Source organism: Phyllopteryx taeniolatus, chromosome 15 (assembly GCF_024500385.1).
Source record: "Phyllopteryx taeniolatus isolate TA_2022b chromosome 15, UOR_Ptae_1.2, whole genome shotgun sequence".
Classification (NCBI taxonomy): Eukaryota; Metazoa; Chordata; class Actinopteri; order Syngnathiformes; family Syngnathidae; genus Phyllopteryx; species Phyllopteryx taeniolatus.
Window position 1 is genome coordinate 17,194,138 of NC_084516.1, and position 18,494 is coordinate 17,212,631.

General features: G+C 42.3%; 1 protein-coding gene across 2 annotated transcripts in view; it reads right to left on the minus strand.

Moving 5' to 3' along the window:
* Positions 1-1,530: 1,530 nt before the first annotated feature.
* pappaa (pregnancy-associated plasma protein A, pappalysin 1a) overlaps positions 1,531-18,494 on the minus strand; it is a 124,006-nt gene continuing 107,042 nt past the window's right edge. For both annotated transcript variants that reach the window (XM_061800353.1, XM_061800352.1), the window contains exons 21-22: positions 17,035-17,133; positions 1,531-7,753 (exon numbers count right to left, since the gene is read on the minus strand). In XM_061800353.1, coding sequence (XP_061656337.1) covers positions 7,649-7,753; positions 17,035-17,133 — 204 coding nt within the window. In that variant the 3' untranslated portion in view covers positions 1,531-7,648. The remainder of the gene's footprint in view (positions 7,754-17,034; positions 17,134-18,494) is intronic.

Here is an 18,494-nt window from a genome sequence, read left to right on the forward strand (position 1 = left end):
ATTTAATGCTTCATATATCCATCCATTTTCTGTACTGCTTATCCTCACGAGGGTCGCGGGTATACTGCAGCCTATCCCAGCTATCTTCGGGTGAGCACCCTGAACTGGTCGCCAGCCAATCACAGGGCACATATCAACAAACAACCATTCGCATGCACATTCACACTTACGGGCAATTTAGTCTTCAATTAACCAACCATGCATGTTTTTTGGATGTGGGAGGAAACCAGAGTGCCCGGAGAAAACCCACGCAGGCACGGGGAGAAAATGCAAACACCACACAGGCGGGGCCGGGATTTGAACCCCGGTCCTCAGAACTGCAATGCGGATGTGCTAACCAGTCGTCCACCGTGCTGCTGCTTCATAGATAAAATAGACAATTCCATATAGTCTACCGTATTTTTACGACCATAAGGCTCACTTAAAAGTCTTACATTTTCTCCAAAATGGACGGGGCGCCTTATAATGCCTTATGTGTGAAGCGGGTTCCAAAATCTGTAAATGATGTTGTTTGACGTTGACGAGAGCTCCGCTTGACTGACTGGGAGCATTTCCTGCTGACACGTTGCTTATAGAGGAAGGCGGACGTGGCTGAGGACAGCATGCGGACGTTAAAGGGGGAAGGGTGCGCGTGAAAGAGGACGTTGAAGGCACGCCCCCAGTAGGTATATAGTGCGGGTATGTGCATTGAGCAAAACAAAATGGGTTTGGTTAAGGACCGGGAGAAGCGTCTCTACAGTCACCATTCGACTGAGTGCAATAACTCGGAGCCTGCCATCATTCCGGGAGGGTTGACGAAGGAACTCCAACCGCTGGACACCGGTGTAAACAGGGCGTTCAAAAGGGAAGTTGCGAGCGGCGTGGGAGCCATGGATGACAGATGGCGAACACAGCTTTACTAAGACTAGGAGGCAGCGCTGGGTGAGTTACGCCACCATATGTGAATGGATTGTGGATGCTTGCACTGTCGCGAAAGCCGGCATCATTGCTGAACAGCCCCCCGGAACGAGACTGACTCTGACAATGACGAGAGGGAACCTGGCATGTTTCTTGGAGAACCTGCCCAGCTGTTCATTTCAGATACAGAAGATGAGGACTTTGATGGAATTGTGGATGAGGATTGATTAAAAAAAATAACGTGAGTACATTGTTAAATACTTTAATAAAGTACAACCGAACTCAGTTTTGGTCCCGCTGCCTTTTTAAAAACATATGCTAGCATGCATGCATGCTACCGTATATTTTAAGCTCGCGTATGTTTTACCATGCCTTGCACCTTATGTATGTGTTAAATACGATATATGGAATATTTTCTATCATCGAAAAATAGAGGTAAAAAAATAGTAGCCAACAACAACAACAACAACAAAAAACAGATTTCACCCATTGCAAATTTAGCAAAAACAACAAAACACAAATTTTACAGCGAAACATTATATTATCTTTTGAAAAATATGACTGCGATGATCTTGGGTTCATTTTGTAAGGTTTTTTTGACATAAATTAATAAATAAATAACCATACATCAGCTCACTTTAACCAGTGTTTATTTCTACACAATAAATGACAGCGGGAAAAAAAATCAACATGATACTCATCTTCATGACTCTTCCTTATGAAAATATAGTACAGTTCCGCATGTTTTTGCCATGTAGCAGAGCACCAAAAAATGAGAGATAATTGCAACTGTGAAGAAAAAAAAGGACAAACATTCACAGAAAACATAAAATGTCCAACTGGTTGTATATGTGCCTGAAAAAGTGCATACTGTAAAAAAGAAACCAAAAAGCGAGGAAGCCATCGTAGGGACAACTGATGGCCTCCTTTACAGTGTTGGTGGAGACCCAAAGGCATATCTGACTCGTAAAGTCCAAAGTGAGGGCAAAGGAACTGTTAAAGGTTACTGGCTGGTGCCTGAAAGAAACATTTAAATGCATATTATTAAGATTTCATAACCAAAAACAAAAACAAACAAGACAAAAAAAAAGCAACTGAGTTGCTACTGAGGTTCCATTTCGACCCAGAAGTGATCATTCGGGTTCCAATCATCTGGACAACAAATAAATATGACTCACTGGATGTAATTCATGGTCTAGAAAGCTGACAACAGTACTTCTACGGAGCCATGGATGGAGAAATAAATGCTAACTGCGAGTGGGTGTGGCAAAGCATCTTGTTTGTTTTGAATGTATCTTTTTTCTCTGTTTTTCTGCCGATACTTGGACACAATATACAACAACTTTTATATAATAGTTAGGATAAAAAGCCATCCAAGAGCTACTCTCGAACAGTTAGTACATTGTTTTTGCAAATACAATCATCATATAATATTACTATTTACATCTTAAAATATATTTGTTGAGCAATCGGGTACGAAACATTGCAGTAATACCACTAGATATCCACGTAATATGCAAATACACTTGTTTTTCTATATATATACTTTAAAATAAAAATAAACAAAAGGACAAGTCACCTTTATTGAGGGAGACAAAACGTGGACTAAGTCTAGAACCAGAGGCCTGTGAGAGGTACTTCTTCATGTGTTACAATACACAAATAAAAATGTCTCCAACAAGATGGCACATCAGTATTTTATGATCTGAGGGGCTTCAAACACTCCTATACTTCTTTGTCATAGTTTACCATGCAAAAAAAAAAGAAAACGAAACAAAGTGGCAACTGTTGGTATTTATGGAGCGATATCAAAGCCTGTCAGGGAGCAAGCACGACCCCAAACACATTAGTGTACGTGATAAGCCAGGCGCTTGGCCAAGGAGAGGTATGTTCCTTCAGCCTGCACTTCAAACGTCTCTTTAAGCTGCCCAAACTTCCTCTTTACTTTTTTACGCAGGGCCTCGCTCCACACTGGCCGCCCTGTGCCGCCCGAGCTGACAGTGACAGATGAGCCAGTGTGTCAAAGGAGTAGGAGGAGGGCCGACGAGGGCCGGGCCGGGGCGGTGGGGGGCGGCCGACCCGGTGGAAGGGGGACGGCCGCTTTAACCTTCGGGAGAAAATATGACTCATTGGCCCCCGTGGCTTACGTGTCGCGTTGCCAGTCAAGTGCTGGTCGCCGCCGCCGCGGGGGCCACGGGGTCCGGCCCCTGTGAGTACACATTTTCACACCTGGCCAAATAGCCGCCCGGGCCAGGAAAAGCAGCCCACCCATTCCCTACCTTTCTCTGTCTCTCCCTCACCTTTTTTATCTGCGTCCAAGAACACCCTGCACCAGACTCTTAGCAAAAAAAAAAAAAAAAAAAAAAAAAAAAAAAAAAAAAGGAATTTATCCTACCGTTAAGCGATACCCTCAAAAATACCCTCCTGTTATATTACGGGTCATATCGACCTGTTTGAAAATCTAGTATTAAAAAGAAAAAAAAAAATGGGTTAAACTTATTCTGTTGGCCGTACATTCTCCATGATAGAAAATAGAACATTGAATTTTTGTTGTATTTTAAACACAGTACGAGTCACTTGGACCAATGAAACGAACACAACAGGAGAGTTAAAGTTTGGGAACAATTTTTTTTTTAACCTGGAAAAAGGTACCTTGAAGTCCAACAATAGTACCTCCGATGTCTGTGACTTTCGTACTTCATACCATTACATACATAATTCTTTTTCCCATAGGAAATCAAAAAATGTAAAAAAAAAATAAAAAAATTACATTCTGTTATTTAAATCCATAACATTTTACATGTGAAGCAAGCTGTGTCTGTTTTATAACACTTATGGGTTAAAAAACAAAAAACAAAAAAGTTTGTGTTAGAGGGTCTCGGGGCAGACGGATTGCCAGATTGCAAGGAGAATGATGGACAAACAATGTAAAAAATAACTTACATGGACATTAAATATAATTTAAAAAAGTATAACACTCTCAATAAATAGTTCTACTATGTACACCATCGGTATGAGAAGCAAAAAAAAAAAGAAAAATTAATATATCTCTATATATATTGAAGCAGCAAACATTACAGGCATGAGGTACAGTGAGGGATCCTGTGATGACGACGGTATCGAGGTGATGTTCCTTCCTTGCGTGAATCGCTCGGTGGACTATGGCTTCACGGGGTACCTTCTCCAAAAGAAATTCTAGTCTTATTCGGTAGCCTTTGGAGCCAGGCGTGGACTTACGATACAGGTCATCGTGAGTCAAAACAACAGAACGGTCCAGTCAAATGGCAGAAATGGAGCTGAGTGGTGGATATTGAACCTGTGGTCAACAGCATGGAGAAGCAGGGCTCGCATGTTGAGACCCCTCCCCTCCCCCCACTGGTTACAGTTCTATGTAAAACAGCTGCTTCTAGAGTACTAATATTACATTTGATGATAATATCAAGATAATACATGTCTTCTGTTAAATGAAATCTTTAAAGATAACATAGCCTTTTCGAACATACTTACAATCAATAAAAAAAAAACAATAATAATTGTGATTTCTTCATTTAGGATTTCCTTCTCTTTTGACTTTGATCTATTAGTTTCTCAGCCAAATGAAAAATGAAGGCAAAATAAACGTGCAGTTGAATCAGTTGTGATATGTTAAAATATCAAAATATACACTGCAACCTCCAACGTCGACCAAACCAAAATGTTGCAAAAAAGGACTCACTGACTCACAATGACTCAGTGAGCATGTAAGGGCTTGGGTAAGTCAACTTTTTTTTCCAATGGGGGTGCGTTTTAATTTTTTATAAAGCCCTCAGAGGACCATACTCAATTTATGAAACATAGGATGCAACGATCAAACTAATGAGCAGGCGCATATCAAAAGCTTTAACGGGTCTTCTTTGGACTTTTTTGTGGACATGGAACTGTGGGGGCACAAGATGACAGCCAGAGAACAGAAAATGGAATTTACTGCCATGTAAGAAACTAGTGAATGCATCTTTGACATGGCTGCTCAGCACAATATGGCTAAAATTTTGCATTCATGTTTTATCAGGGGAATAGTGTGGCAATATAAGTGGGGGAAAATTGTTTGGAATGGTTTGTGCTCAACCTTGGAGGTTTCACTGAATATGCCATGGGGGGTGGGGGTGGGGGGGTTGGATTTGAAGCCTCTTTAGATATATCTAATGTTCTTGGTTGCAATACGCAAAGCAGGTTTAGGAAAAGGTAAGGAAATAGGTCATGTCATAACAACACACAAGGAGCAAAAAGACCAAATATCATACAGTTTGATCACCATTGGGACAATAGCAGCTTCTAGACAGTTTTTTGAAAGACATACTTTTTTTTCCTTACATGGCAACTTAAAAAGTGCAGTAACTGAGGTCATTATTACAAACACTAATTGAATATGACATTTGGTAAAAATCAAATACATGAAAAAGATAATGTTCCCCTTCATAGAGAAGTAATATTTACATAATATTCATTTTTGTTTGTCATTTTTCTTTTGTTTTTTTTTTGGATGGAAAATAATACCTCGCAACTGTGTGTCTTATGTCTTCATACTACTGGCTGTACAATGCCATCAGTCTTACATTGCCACTTGCCTGTTGTGTGTGTTGGATGATTCCTGACGGATGAGGATGGCGTGGAATGCTATAGCAGCCGTATGCGAGTCCAATGACAAGTCATAGACACACTGTGACCGCAACCAAACCGGAGTAGTAAAAGATGGGCCGATAAGCCAAGCAGCAGCACTCTTTGTGCTTGTGTGTGTGTATATGTATGTGTGTGGCAGTGTGTGTGTAACCAAATGCCAGAATAGAATGAGGTTAATTCACCCTTTCACTAAACCCGGCAAATCACAACGAAGAACAGGCTTTGGCAGAGGTCCAACTTTTGGATATTATGGACATTATTGGTCTTATAGCTCCTTTTACTCCTCTTACATTTGACCAGTTAAACATAAAATATTGAAGAGTTTTTTTGTTTTTTTTGCCATGTAACTTTCATGTGTTTGCAATGAAATGGTTACAAATAGAGTTAGACATGAGATACAAACAGTTTTTTTTGGGTTTTTTTTGTTAAACGTGCCCTGGGTCAAATTGATGCAGGAACATTATTGCTGTTCCTGCGAAACAAACATAAACAGGAGTTAAAGGTAATTATGGTTCAATGTCAAACACATTATATGTATGTCGAAGGAAGATGTTTTTTGTTTTTCATTTGCTAAACGGCTGCTGAGGCCGCTGCCCCCGCGACCCCACCTCGGATAAGCGGAGGAAAATGGATGGATGGCATTTGCTAAACGCAGGCTCTGGATAAAGCTATGCAGTTATCTAGGTAATCATAATCACTAGCTGCAGGGCTAGCAAGCTTAGAGCGTGACTGAAATAATGTTTTTAATTTTTCTTTCTTCGAAAACTGGGAGTGTAGACAGTCGAAGCGCCAAAAGCTTGATGGACTTAACTAACAGATCGAACAGGTCTTAGCAAAAGGTCAATTGGTGGGGAAGCAGTTTTGTGAATATAAAATGTTCAAACAAGTGAACCTACAACAAAAGATCATTTTGAGGTCAATTTTTTCAAACCGAAAATATTGCGGACAATTGTGTACATTTTTCAAATGTTGTTGTTGTATATACTTATTGTCCATGGTTTTCATCTTGCCCTTTTATGGCTAAACGATACACGATCATTACATTCTAAAACAGAGCTGCGATCCTTTTAGTTTGAAGAACAAATTCATACTAAAATCAACATATTACAAAGCGAGGTGTTTTTCGTGACATTCCTTAAATCGTAGTCAATGTACTGCACGATGCTATTTTTCTGTAACAATCTAGCGTAATCTACGTGAAGTTGTGAGTGTGAGCGAACCGCAGACACAAGCCGCAAACCGCCCGCGTCCCCTTGAGGATATTGCAATGCAAATATGTCAAGTAGCAGCAGTCGCAGTAGCAGAGGTCGCTCGATGTTTTCATTACGTGCTGTGAAAAAATACAAAATAAAAAATAAAAGACATTGCATGGGAATATTATTTCTGTGGTTGCGGGGTAATTACTTAATAGTTTCTGTGACTATTTGTCTATTTCATGTTGGTTATTGTCTGTGGACTCTGTGGGGTATAAATGAGGTTATATCGTTCCCCACCAAGCGAGTTTGAACCTCTGATGTGCCGATGAAGAAACACATGACTGAAATTAAAACAGATACAGAATGTCTGACCACTCGTGCCAAAACCTCGTCTTCAAAATGTGTCTTCATTTCCTTCATATTTATAATAACTGATCCCGCAACCCCACCCCCACCCCACACACACACCAAACTTGTACATTTGGAATTACTTCCAAATCATGTAATTGTTGATCTAGGGCACTAAACTAGACACTGAACAAAAGGCATGCTACAGTACCTCGACTTGACTAGGTTTTTTTTAAATGGATCTTTTTTTGTAATTCTATTCATGCTGCTTCATGACAATGATACTGTGGCGCAACTTTCCTTTTAGTTGAGGGATGAAGCTTTCAGTGGCGTTTCATGAGTCTCGTCGTCTATTCTCAATCTTTTCATGATGTGGAGGCAGAGGGGTTGCGAGGATGAAGAGGTATGCCTGTTAAAGCAGCATGTGCAGGAAAATGGAGGATGGGGGGTGCAGGGGTACCGCCTCAGCCACTCTGGGTGTGTTGTTGGAGCAAAGGGTCTTGGGAAGTTGAACAGAGGCCCCTCTCCCTCCCCTTCGGTCGTAGTTTTGGTCACCCCAAGGAATGGACGTTCTCTTCCCTTTTGTTCTCCGCGGCGTTGGGATCCCGACAGGAGCACTCATTCCGTATGTTACACGACATGGGGAATGGAATCACCTGAGCGGGAGAAATGACAAAAACAAACACTCATTGTCACTCCAATACCGATTTTCCACTGCACAAACCAAATTGCCAAATCGGTTATTAAAGAGACAGATTTTGTCCAAGAAGAGATTTAGGGCACTGACTGCCTGCTGCGGGGAAATGAAGACTGTGGCATTTAATACTGCAGCATCCAACGCTACGGCACAGCAACAGGCTACGATGACGTTAGGTGTTCGTTTTTGGGTCTGGAGTCTGCCCTGCGATTGAACTATAGAACACGGATGAACAGTTTTCAGCCACGTGTATCCTCAAATCAGCTCAACCAATCGATGACCAGTGTCGGTTTAAGTGACCCATACAACATGGGCTTGGTACAGTATGTTTGGAACCCCGTCTACCTACTAGAAATGGTACCTGGTAGTATTTGCCTATGCAAATGGTAAGGCACCAATCACAGAGTAGAGCCGTGTCAAGTCAGCAAGTCTGTACTCAAAGCGCATTTCAGGGCACCTTTCACTTAAGGCCATTTTAGAATATTACTGTCTACATTCTCCCTATAAATGGAAGTAAATAATTTTCCCAGCTTGTTGCAACATGGTGAGTAGTGGTTAGCCCGTATGCCTCCCAGTTCTGAGGTCCGGAGTTCAAATATCAACTCTGGCCTTCCTGTGCGGAGTTTGCGTGTTCTCTTTGTGCTTCTGCGGGTTTTCTGTAGGTACTCTGGCTTTGCCCCACATTCCAAAAACATGCATGTTAGGTTCATTGAAGATGAGTGTCAGTGTGAATGGTTGCTTGTTTATACAGTATGTGCCCTGCGATTGGCTGACGACCAGTCCATGGTGTGTCCTGCCTCTCGCCCCAAATAAGCTGGGATCGGTGCCAGCTCACCCGCAACCCTAATAATGACGAGTGGTGTAGAAAATGGATGGGCTGATGTTGCTGCTGTCCTTCAATAACAGCTTCATTGGTTAAAATACGTCAAAACATAGGATCAGTAGCCATCGTTCTAGTCGGTTAGATGTCACTGGGTAAAACACAACAGCTGCCACTGCTGCCGCCTTGTCTGCCGGCCACTTTGGGGGGCCGGCTTCAGCTGTATGAGTATACCAAGTGTGTCCACCTTGTCCTCAGCAAAACAAGCAACATATGTAATCCAAGTCGTGGCAAGGCAAACAGCAGACCAAGGGCAAGTCAGTGTAAAGTAAAAAAAAAAAAAAAATGGTGTCCTCGTGACTTATCAGCTCAATCTGTGGGGGTCTGCTGCCAGCATCACTTTTTCTTATTAGAGGTTAAGTGGTTGTGAACTTTTTTTGTACAATGGTTCCCACTATGCAATGCGGATGTTAAAATAAACCTAATCCAGGCTGACACACCACAGAATTTGGGGTGGTTTTTAGTTCAGGTGTCATTAATGAAAGCTGACTGGCTGGAAATATGGAATAAAATTGACTTGGTCTGGGTAGCAGAGCATGAAGGAGTATTAGGGCCACACTGCAAAAATATGGTAAAATTCAGAGACAAATGTTATAAAGAGGAAATAATAAAGTTTTAATATTACCATTATTTTTATTTTTATTTTTTAGAAATATCCTATGTAATAATGTAATGTAAAGTAATAAGACTCTAAATTTCATCGATTTCTACAAAATATTTCTCTCACTTAATTGTAACACTAAATTAGATGATTGAAAAAACACATCAAGAGGCAATTTTCAACAATCCTCAAGATTATGATGGTAAAATTAAAAAAAATTTCTCAAAAGAAATGATTTTGTAGGATATCCCTTGAAAACAAAGACACTTTTCTTCTCTCACAATTCTCAAACTATATCTTTTATAATGTACGTGTGTTAAGTGTGCGTTTAAATGTAGATGCCATTAACGTATAAAATTAGAAATGCTAAATAAAAAATGTAAATCGTCACAATGATGTTGATTTTCTTTACATTTCATTCTAAATTGTACTAATTATTATTCTCATGAGGACAGGACTACTGCAATACAGTACAAAACTAAATGTATGCGGTATGGTCATTGCTGTGTTACTAAATGTTGCTACCTAAGGTACCTAATTTTGAATTGACAATAAATCGAACCCCAGCTGTTCACTCGTGAGTATGAGGTCTGTTAAACAAAGCGAATGAGTGCTGACGCCGGCTCCCCTTTGAAGTGGTGTATAAAAGAAGCTGTTTGTGTGTACGGGCTGTTATTCATATGAGGGCCAGGTGGACGGAGTGGGCAGTGCCCTGGACCCTCCTAAGAAAACGACGCCTGCATGGGATGATTTTCGCAAGACCGGGGGCCGGACACACATCAGAAACAGCTGTCAACAGCGTGAGGTGTGTTCCTGTGAGAGGCCAAGAGCTCCCTGCTTCAGTTTAGTTAGTGTCTCACTTTGGTTTATCTTTCTATGCCTACTCACAACTCCCTCCCTCGTCCTCACTTCACCTCACTTTCTCTCCAAGGCCAATTCTGTTTATCTCTGTATCTAGCGAATGATGGTGGGTGGCAAATTTGAACTGTTTTCCTTTGACCTTGACCCTAAGGGTGGCGGGGGCCAGCTGCCACATCTGGCCCTGACTTGAGGGTCTCTCTTCAGGGCGGCTGGAAAATGGCTGGCTGGCCTTGTGGGCCCGGGGCCCCACATCCCAGGGCTAGAGGGGGGCCTGGGGGTTTGGGTGGGGTGGAGGGACACCCAGTAAGTGCTACATGAAAGACCTTCTGGTGGTTGTTGACCTTGTCAGAGCCTCATCCTTCCATCGCTGGTACAGGTCAAAATAATACAGTGTTCCTCTCATTTCGGTTCACTACGTGTGTGTCAGTCGTTGCTCGGAGAGTGGAAGGTATGTAGGGCTAGTGTCGTACTCCAACTCCACTGGACTTTATCAAAGGCGGCTTTAGACTCTGTTGACTAACCTCCTTGCAGATTTTCAGACATAAATGCTATTTCAGGGGCAAGGCAAGGACACAGACCCAACATATGCAATCACATAGTCACAATACATTTCCAGGTGTGCAGATAGTGTCCAAGAGCGTATGCATGCACTCATGTATGCCAAAACACAACATGCCGATCTCGATCCCAGCAGACTTAAACGGTCACGCAATACAATCTGGATTAATCGCCAGTCAATCAGCAAGGTAATTGCTCATGACCCCCAAGTCACCAAACAAGACGCACAAATGTTTAGCTATGTAAACCACTACACAGCCAATGGGTCCCCATCCATCCATCCGTCCATCCGTCCATACATCCAATAGCAAGCGGGCAAGTGGGCTTCTAGCAGAAGTCGGTGTTATGTGTGGAATACTTCCCAAGGGGAATAACAGCTCCAAATTCACCTTAAAAGTTCACAACTTGGCAGCTTAGGGAAGGAAAGCGAGACAGTACTAGCTGCATTTCAGACGCCTCATTCATTCCACATGCAAAGACTTTAATTTGTTTTTGTTTACAATGATGGACAGAAGGCTATGTAAGTTGTACAAATAAAAACAGTCGATACAGCATGTGTCAGCCAATCCATCCATCCACCCATCCAGTCTACTGCTGGAGACAGTCCCAGCCAATGACCACCAGTCAGTCACAGGGTGATCGTATGAGGGACATTGAGTAGGAACTGAGTGAACATTAACTGCATGAAAGTCAGCTATGTGAACAACTGCCCCTAGGTAACAAACTCTAATGGTAATTATCGGAGTAGGTGGTAAGTATTTTGTGTCTTGAAAACGTGCTAAGAGATAATTTACAAAATGAGCGATAGTGAGCATGTCAATATGACTGAAAGTTTTCTGGGCCACATTACTTGGTTTTGGTTGGAATTATGCAAAAACTGCTTAACACGTTTCCTTAAAACATTATAGGACAGACTTGGTCAGACTACCACCTGGACTGATCGCCAGTCAATCAGCAAGGCAAATGCGAATGGGAGCTGCCCAAATATGTGAACTACTGCACAACCAGTGGCTTTCCCATCCATCTATCCATTTCCTCCACTGATGGAGTCCAAGCAACTTAGGGCAGAATGTGGACTACACCCTGTACTGACGACCAGCCAATGGTTGGGTCATTGTATGAGGGGATATTGAGTGGGAACTGATTCAACAACAGCGCCATGAAAGTCAGCTATGTGAACAACTATCATATGTCCAATTGCCCTACCGTATGTAATAAACTCTGATTACTTGGTTTTCGCTGGAATTATGTGAAAAGTACTAAAGCCCTTTTCTCAAAACCTATGTGCGAGGTATGCTGTGAGTCCAACACTCTCGGTTGCCCTGGTTGAAGACATTTTGTGTGTCTCAGATCATGATTTGGACAAAGCCATATCAAGCTATCATTATTATTTGAATTCTTGTTAGACTAGTGCCATTCTAGTTATTAGTGTACTACTACTACTATTAGTACACTAATAGTGCAACTCTATTCGCTGTTGAGACTGGTCTGTCAGTCAGTGTTCCAAGCATGCTAGGTCAATACCATATGGATGACTTAACCACTCTGGTTCTGCAGCTGGATTATTTGAGCTATGTTGTAGCTTTTGAGGATAAATATCTAGAAATGGCTAGAATAAACACACGGTAACATTAGTTTAGACTGCTGTGGCTTAGCTTGGGACACGGTCCACAGTCTAGGCTTTGCTCCAGCAGCCCTCAGTCTTTTCTGGTATAAAACTCCTCACCATGACCAATAGTCACATTTATGGGAAAACAGGGATTGTCATTGGTTTCCATTGTTTCTTGTTTAGATCTTGTTTGTGTCCCATTACAAATGAAGCCTTCAATGCGCCACTCTTTTTCACATTTGCCAGATGTACTATTTTCAAGTTGAAAGATCAAGCTTCCCACACCAAGCCAAGTGGAGTCAAGTAGAGCTAGGTTGGTACTGTATGGTGGAAAGTTTTATAACTTCAGAACATTACATGTGACAAATAATTACAGTATAAAAGAAGGACATAATCTGAAATATTTCAACATATTGGGATGTAGAAATGGCAGCCTCAGAGCAAAAAAAACAAAAAAACAACAACAACAGCGCATAACTCTGTTTGGCTACATAAGTGCTAGCACTTAACATCAGCAAACTGCCAAAATCACAAACAAACAGAGGGGAGTGTGTCCTCACTGGTGTGCAACTACCTTTGCTCAGCTTGTGGAGAAAAAACCCACCCCTCCTTCACATTATCCCTAAGTCCCGTTCTACTTAAATGCCCTCAGACACCAAAGTTGGTACTTGAGTTAGTTATGGTGAGCTGCTGTTTATGAAATTGTTGGCAATTACAGGGGATTACAGTATCCTGACAATAACATGAGAAGGTAGGAAAGTAACCCTGGATACCACTGGCGAAACACAACTACTGAATACTTTGTGCGGCTTCTGACCTCAGACACTTACCAACTGAGCATATTAAATAAGTGAGGGCCAATATATTTCAAATGCACACTTCAATTACATCTCTGCCTGTAGATTCAGATGTTTGAATTGGTTTAAATTATTATCTGCAGCAGAGAGCAAGAGAAAAAGCGAGGTGGTCAGTTCTGGCAATGGCGGACCATCAGCTTGGACACAAACATCAGTCATGACACATTACAAATCGCGTATTGAGCGTTCCTGTGCCAGACGGAGAGCTGTAAACAGCACTGAGAGACTGGGAGGCAACTCAAGAGCCGACCACCAAAGCAGACTGAAAAACATATAGTCTCATTTAGCAAAAGTTGTTTTAGAGGGGCCAAGCCATATAACTATATAATTGCTGCCCTCTGCATACTGCGTAAAGCATCCAAGAGAGGAATTTCTTTCAAAATTAGGATGTGGGGGGAGGGGGTCTACATTAAAAAAAAATAATAATTAAAAAAAGGGGGGGGGGTGTTCTGGTGCAGGCAACCCTCAAACGGCAGTACTCCATACGCTTGCTTACTCTCATTCAATGCCTCTCCAAATCCGACTGACAGCTTGCAACTATTAACGCTAGATCCAGAAGTGACCTTACATGCAGCTAGACCTTGCACCCTCAAAGCTCCTGGGGGTGGAATAATACACAATAAGTCATCCAGAACTCAAAGGGGGAGTCAGCAATTGTAATCCAATACATGTTTTGTCAAATCCAGGAATATTTCCTCATGATCTGTTAGCTGTCCATAGTGACTGTGCGCTGACTAAGAAAAAAAAAAAAAAAAAAAAAAAAAAGAATAAAAAAAATTAAAAAAAAAAAAAAATCAAACAAAGTGGCTTGGACTGAGCCACACAATAGTTTTGCAGCCAATCGCTTTATGGGGGCGTTCGTGCTCATGTAATGCTTCTGCTGGCGACTCGCCTTCTTCCACGTCCTCGAAAAATTTTCCTCTAAGTGAAAAATCAAATGTAAATCAGCATATATTACACTGGCTACTTCGTATATACATATAAATATTTGACTTGGCAGACTTTCAGAATTTGATTCAGCTGGCACTGTCTCTATTTTTGAAGTTATGTCACGATCTTGATGAAGGTGCACTTGGAGCCAATAGCTTGGTTCTGCCTGAAAAGTTTTTCATACTTGTTTTCTACATTTTTTTTGGGGGGGGGAACTTTAAATGAGGCGTACTTTCCTTAAACTGGTACTGCCCCCCCTCCACACACACACACACACACACACACACACACACACACACTCGGACTGCAAGAGGAAGCAAGGGCTTAGCAAGAGCTAAGCAAACAGCTAAAGGCTACAGTTCAGAGACTGCAACAATGCCTCTAGCAAACATTTAATGATGTATATTCGTAAAATGAACTAAGAAAATGAACATGGAACATTGTTCTGGCTTTGTAAAAAGCAGGATCAATGATAATGCTGAACAGTACAGCCAAAGATGCATGAAAATGGCTCCAGTATTTGTAGAGGCCAATTGTTCTGATCTTTTGAGGGACTGTAAATAGGGAGCTATCCAGCTCCTTAGTATCATTGCCCTCTATTGTCAGGCGATGTGGTGGTTCTCTGCGATCTGTATGCGCTTCAATCTTTTGCACTGTACTGCACATCCTTCTCCACGCTTCTAAAAATTGGGTAAGAGTATTCCAGAGAGTGCAGACACTGGAAGTGTCCTGTTGTTTCCGAAAAGCTTCATGGACTTAGCAACAGTTTTTAAGATAGATGGACCTCTCTTACCGAAAGGTCAATTACTTTTTCTAATTTCCCTTTGAACCCTCTTGAACAAAGCTTTCATCACCCTACCATCCATTACTGCATGGTGAGCAAGTGATCCTTGGCACACGTTCCAAGATGCCATCCTTTTGAAAGAAGAAAAACACCAAACCAGACTTGTATTCAAACAATGCCAAGGTAGAATACCTGTGAGCATGATGTGGAAAAGTAGACTGGTGTTCTTGTGCGGTAATAACTCACTGTGTCAGTATGCCTGAAGGGAGTGTTTCGCTCACTGGTTGAAATGTATCAAGTCGACATATTTAGCCAGTTCTGATCCAAGTGCGCATCCTTACATTCAACTTTCCAACATTTGCAACAACGCCCTTCATAATTCTCTTCATTTCTGGAAAGGTAACGTGGATGTGATCACTGCTGTTTCCAAACCTTATTTACCTTAAAAGTTATGCCAAGGTCAGTCCGTTGCCAAAAAATAAAGAAGCAGTCACTCAGAAAAACATTGCTTGGGGTTGGGGATTATTTGTGCACAGCTAAAATGAAACGTGAAAGTGGACCGGAAGCAGTCCCAAGAATTTCGATTGTACCACTGGAAAAGTGCAAGATGTTCCTTGTACATCCTAATTCACCAGAAGCAATAAAGAGGCTTCCCAGTCAGACACAGTGAAATATCCTGGGAAATGCATAGACTGCTGTATAAATGCAGCCAGACATACAGATGGATATGCCAGGAGTACAACTAAAGACCCTTGCAGATCCAGAAGGAGAGGCCAAACCGGAGAAGCAGATGTTGCAGCGCAGAAGCTAAACTACACTTCCAATCATGCCATTTGCCAACGACTGCTAAGTGTGATCCAGGCAAAGGCCGTTGCTACACTAAAGAGCTGTGCTACCACAAGAACCAAGCACTTTGCCATATGCAGCCAACTGCAAAAACGTTAACAACTGCCTAAATGTTGAGAAAATATCAAGTGTTTATGAATGCGGGGAATAACATGGAATGTAAAGGAATGTTCACAGGTCTGAATGCTACACCCGCAGCTACAAACGAAGTCAGTTCACCAGCTCAAAGTCAAAATCTGAACCCTGAATCAATGATCTCAACATATGTTCGGAATTATTGACTGTTTCCGATATTCAAATTCGATGCAGTAGTAGTAGTGCTTCAGTGTCATGAGAGTCAGAGATGATAGCCAGTAGCCCAATGGATGTTGTTTCTGTTAAGTCATGAAAACCATTGTAACTGGTTTTATTTTGGTAGGTTGCTACTTCGACCAGTGTCAACAGAAGGAATTGTGGTCACATTTGGAGGTACCAGCGTAACCCTACTTGGCCTGTGGCATTTTTCTCCTATGGTCATCAATGTGCTGTGCGGATGTACGTTGAGAAACCTCACTCTCCAATCCTCAAAAGAGTGTGCTGGCCGCTGACTTAGTATCCTGGACTTTTAGCTCAATGGTCAGCGCACTCGACTTCCAACCAGTGACATGGTGGTGGCCTGAATTCGAGCCCAGATGTGGCTGGATGGCGCAGGACTGCCACTGTTACAGGAGGCACCTCATCAGGTTTCAGGACGTTAAATACGTTTAGTGTGATATAGTATGCAATTTTTTTTTCTGATATCAAACATCCCAAAGGTTAACAAGATAAGCAATCTAGTACAGCAGAGTTAGTAGTGTCTTGGATTCATCGGCAAGTTACGCCACGTCTCGCTGCTATGATGTCACACAATTGACGTAGCTGCTAGCTGGCGAGACTTGGGTCATCTCCCCTACACACCCACACACACACAAATGGAAAGAAGTTGAGATCAGGATTTACCGTTCCAAACCATACCCATGGGACCGAAAGTGAACTTTTGTTGCAGACAGGGTATGAACTCAGAGGCTTCTTAAAGTGCCAGTATGGTATTGATAATGAGTTTTGGCAACCATCAATAAGGCAAAATGACTCCAGTGGGATTCCAGGACGAGGATTTATGGGCATAACAGTTCTCATTTAACATATTGCCTCCAATATATTAATCTTCCACAAGTACTCTATTTTATTTACAGTGGTAAAGGCTTGCCAATGGTAACATGTAATCTTAAAAAAAAAAAAAAAAAAAAAAAAAAAAAAGGAAATTGAGTTCATGTGCAGTACAATGGTGCGTCTAACCTTCTTAGTCTTGACAGTGGATTGGCAGCAGTCTCCTCCATCGTAGTTACAGAACGCTCGGTTGTTTACTGCATCACAGTAGTTGTCTCCCATGAATGGCTGTGTTAAAAAGACAAAACAAAAAAAACACTCATCTTCAGTACTGTCATATTGATATGTTTGTTCAAATGGTAGTTTCCCGTGTACAATACATGGCCTTTTACATCCTTCATCGTTTAATGTTCTTTTTCTTTTTGGCCCTCAGTGGACCAGAATCATAAATCTGACCAAGAACGCAATAAACTATTCACTACAGGGAAAAAAAACAAAATGAAAAAAAAACCAAAAAAAACTCTGCAATGAGGAGATTTATAGGGTTAGCCCGACCTTTTCCACTTGAGTTAACAATCAGGATATCCAATTGGTCTAAAGTGCGCACATCATATAATTCTTGCATACAGTGGAGGGGAATTCCTTCACACGTGAACGCAACATTTGCAAAGGACACACAGTGTTTGATGTGATGATCTCAGTCTGACCTACAAATAAGATAAAGACTTTAAAGGCAGTGGACTACACGGTAATAACTGGCTGTCTGGATTTAAGTCACCTACACTTCACCCCTGTGAGTGGAGCTTGAAGGCAAAATAAAAATAATAAACATTTATTCCGTATTGTTGCTAAAGCAGTGCTTCTTAAAGTGCGGTGCGCCCCAAGAAAATCTCAAATAGTCGGTAACTTCTTTATTTATTCCGCCCCCCTCACCCCCGCCCCTTATCGTTCCCTTGTCGGGTGCCCCTATCCCCCCTCCTTTCCAACAAACAAGGGACACTCTCCCACCCTTGGGCTGGGCGGGGACTGGCTGAATTACGGGCCCTGCGGGTTGGGGGGGGCGTCCTGTTCTCCTGGGGGTGGATGGGGCAGGGGGGGTTGGCTGGGCGGGTGGCATTGGGTCCCCGCGGCCCCCACTGGATGGCGGGTTGTCGGGGCCCCTCGGTGGGGCCGGCGGACCGCCCTGGGTCCCTCAGTGTGGGATTTGTCCCGTCTGCCGGGCTGCTCTTGGGCAGACCCCTGGGCCTGATCCCGACCCTCGATTGATTGGGTGGGGTCTTCAGCCGCCGTGGTGCGTCCACAGCAATAACAGGACACTTTTGTCAGTCTTTGTGCATGTAAAACGGTATCAATTCACTTGCATGTATCCGCAGGCACACACCCCTGGGTGTGGGTTCACGCACTTACTGCGACAAATAACTCATGAATATGCAAATCGCTTGTGTATCCCCTCACGTATACTCTCGTCCTGTATACTTTTATAATTCACATAATTAATGCCACCACACTTCAGTTGTACATTCAGGTTCATGACCCTTGTCCTGCATGCTTCTTCTCCTGTCCTTGTCCTGTTCTATCTTGTCCTGTCCTTCCCTCACAGGGTGTAGCACTACAGCCCCTTGCAACACTCATATTTAATTGTTTCATTG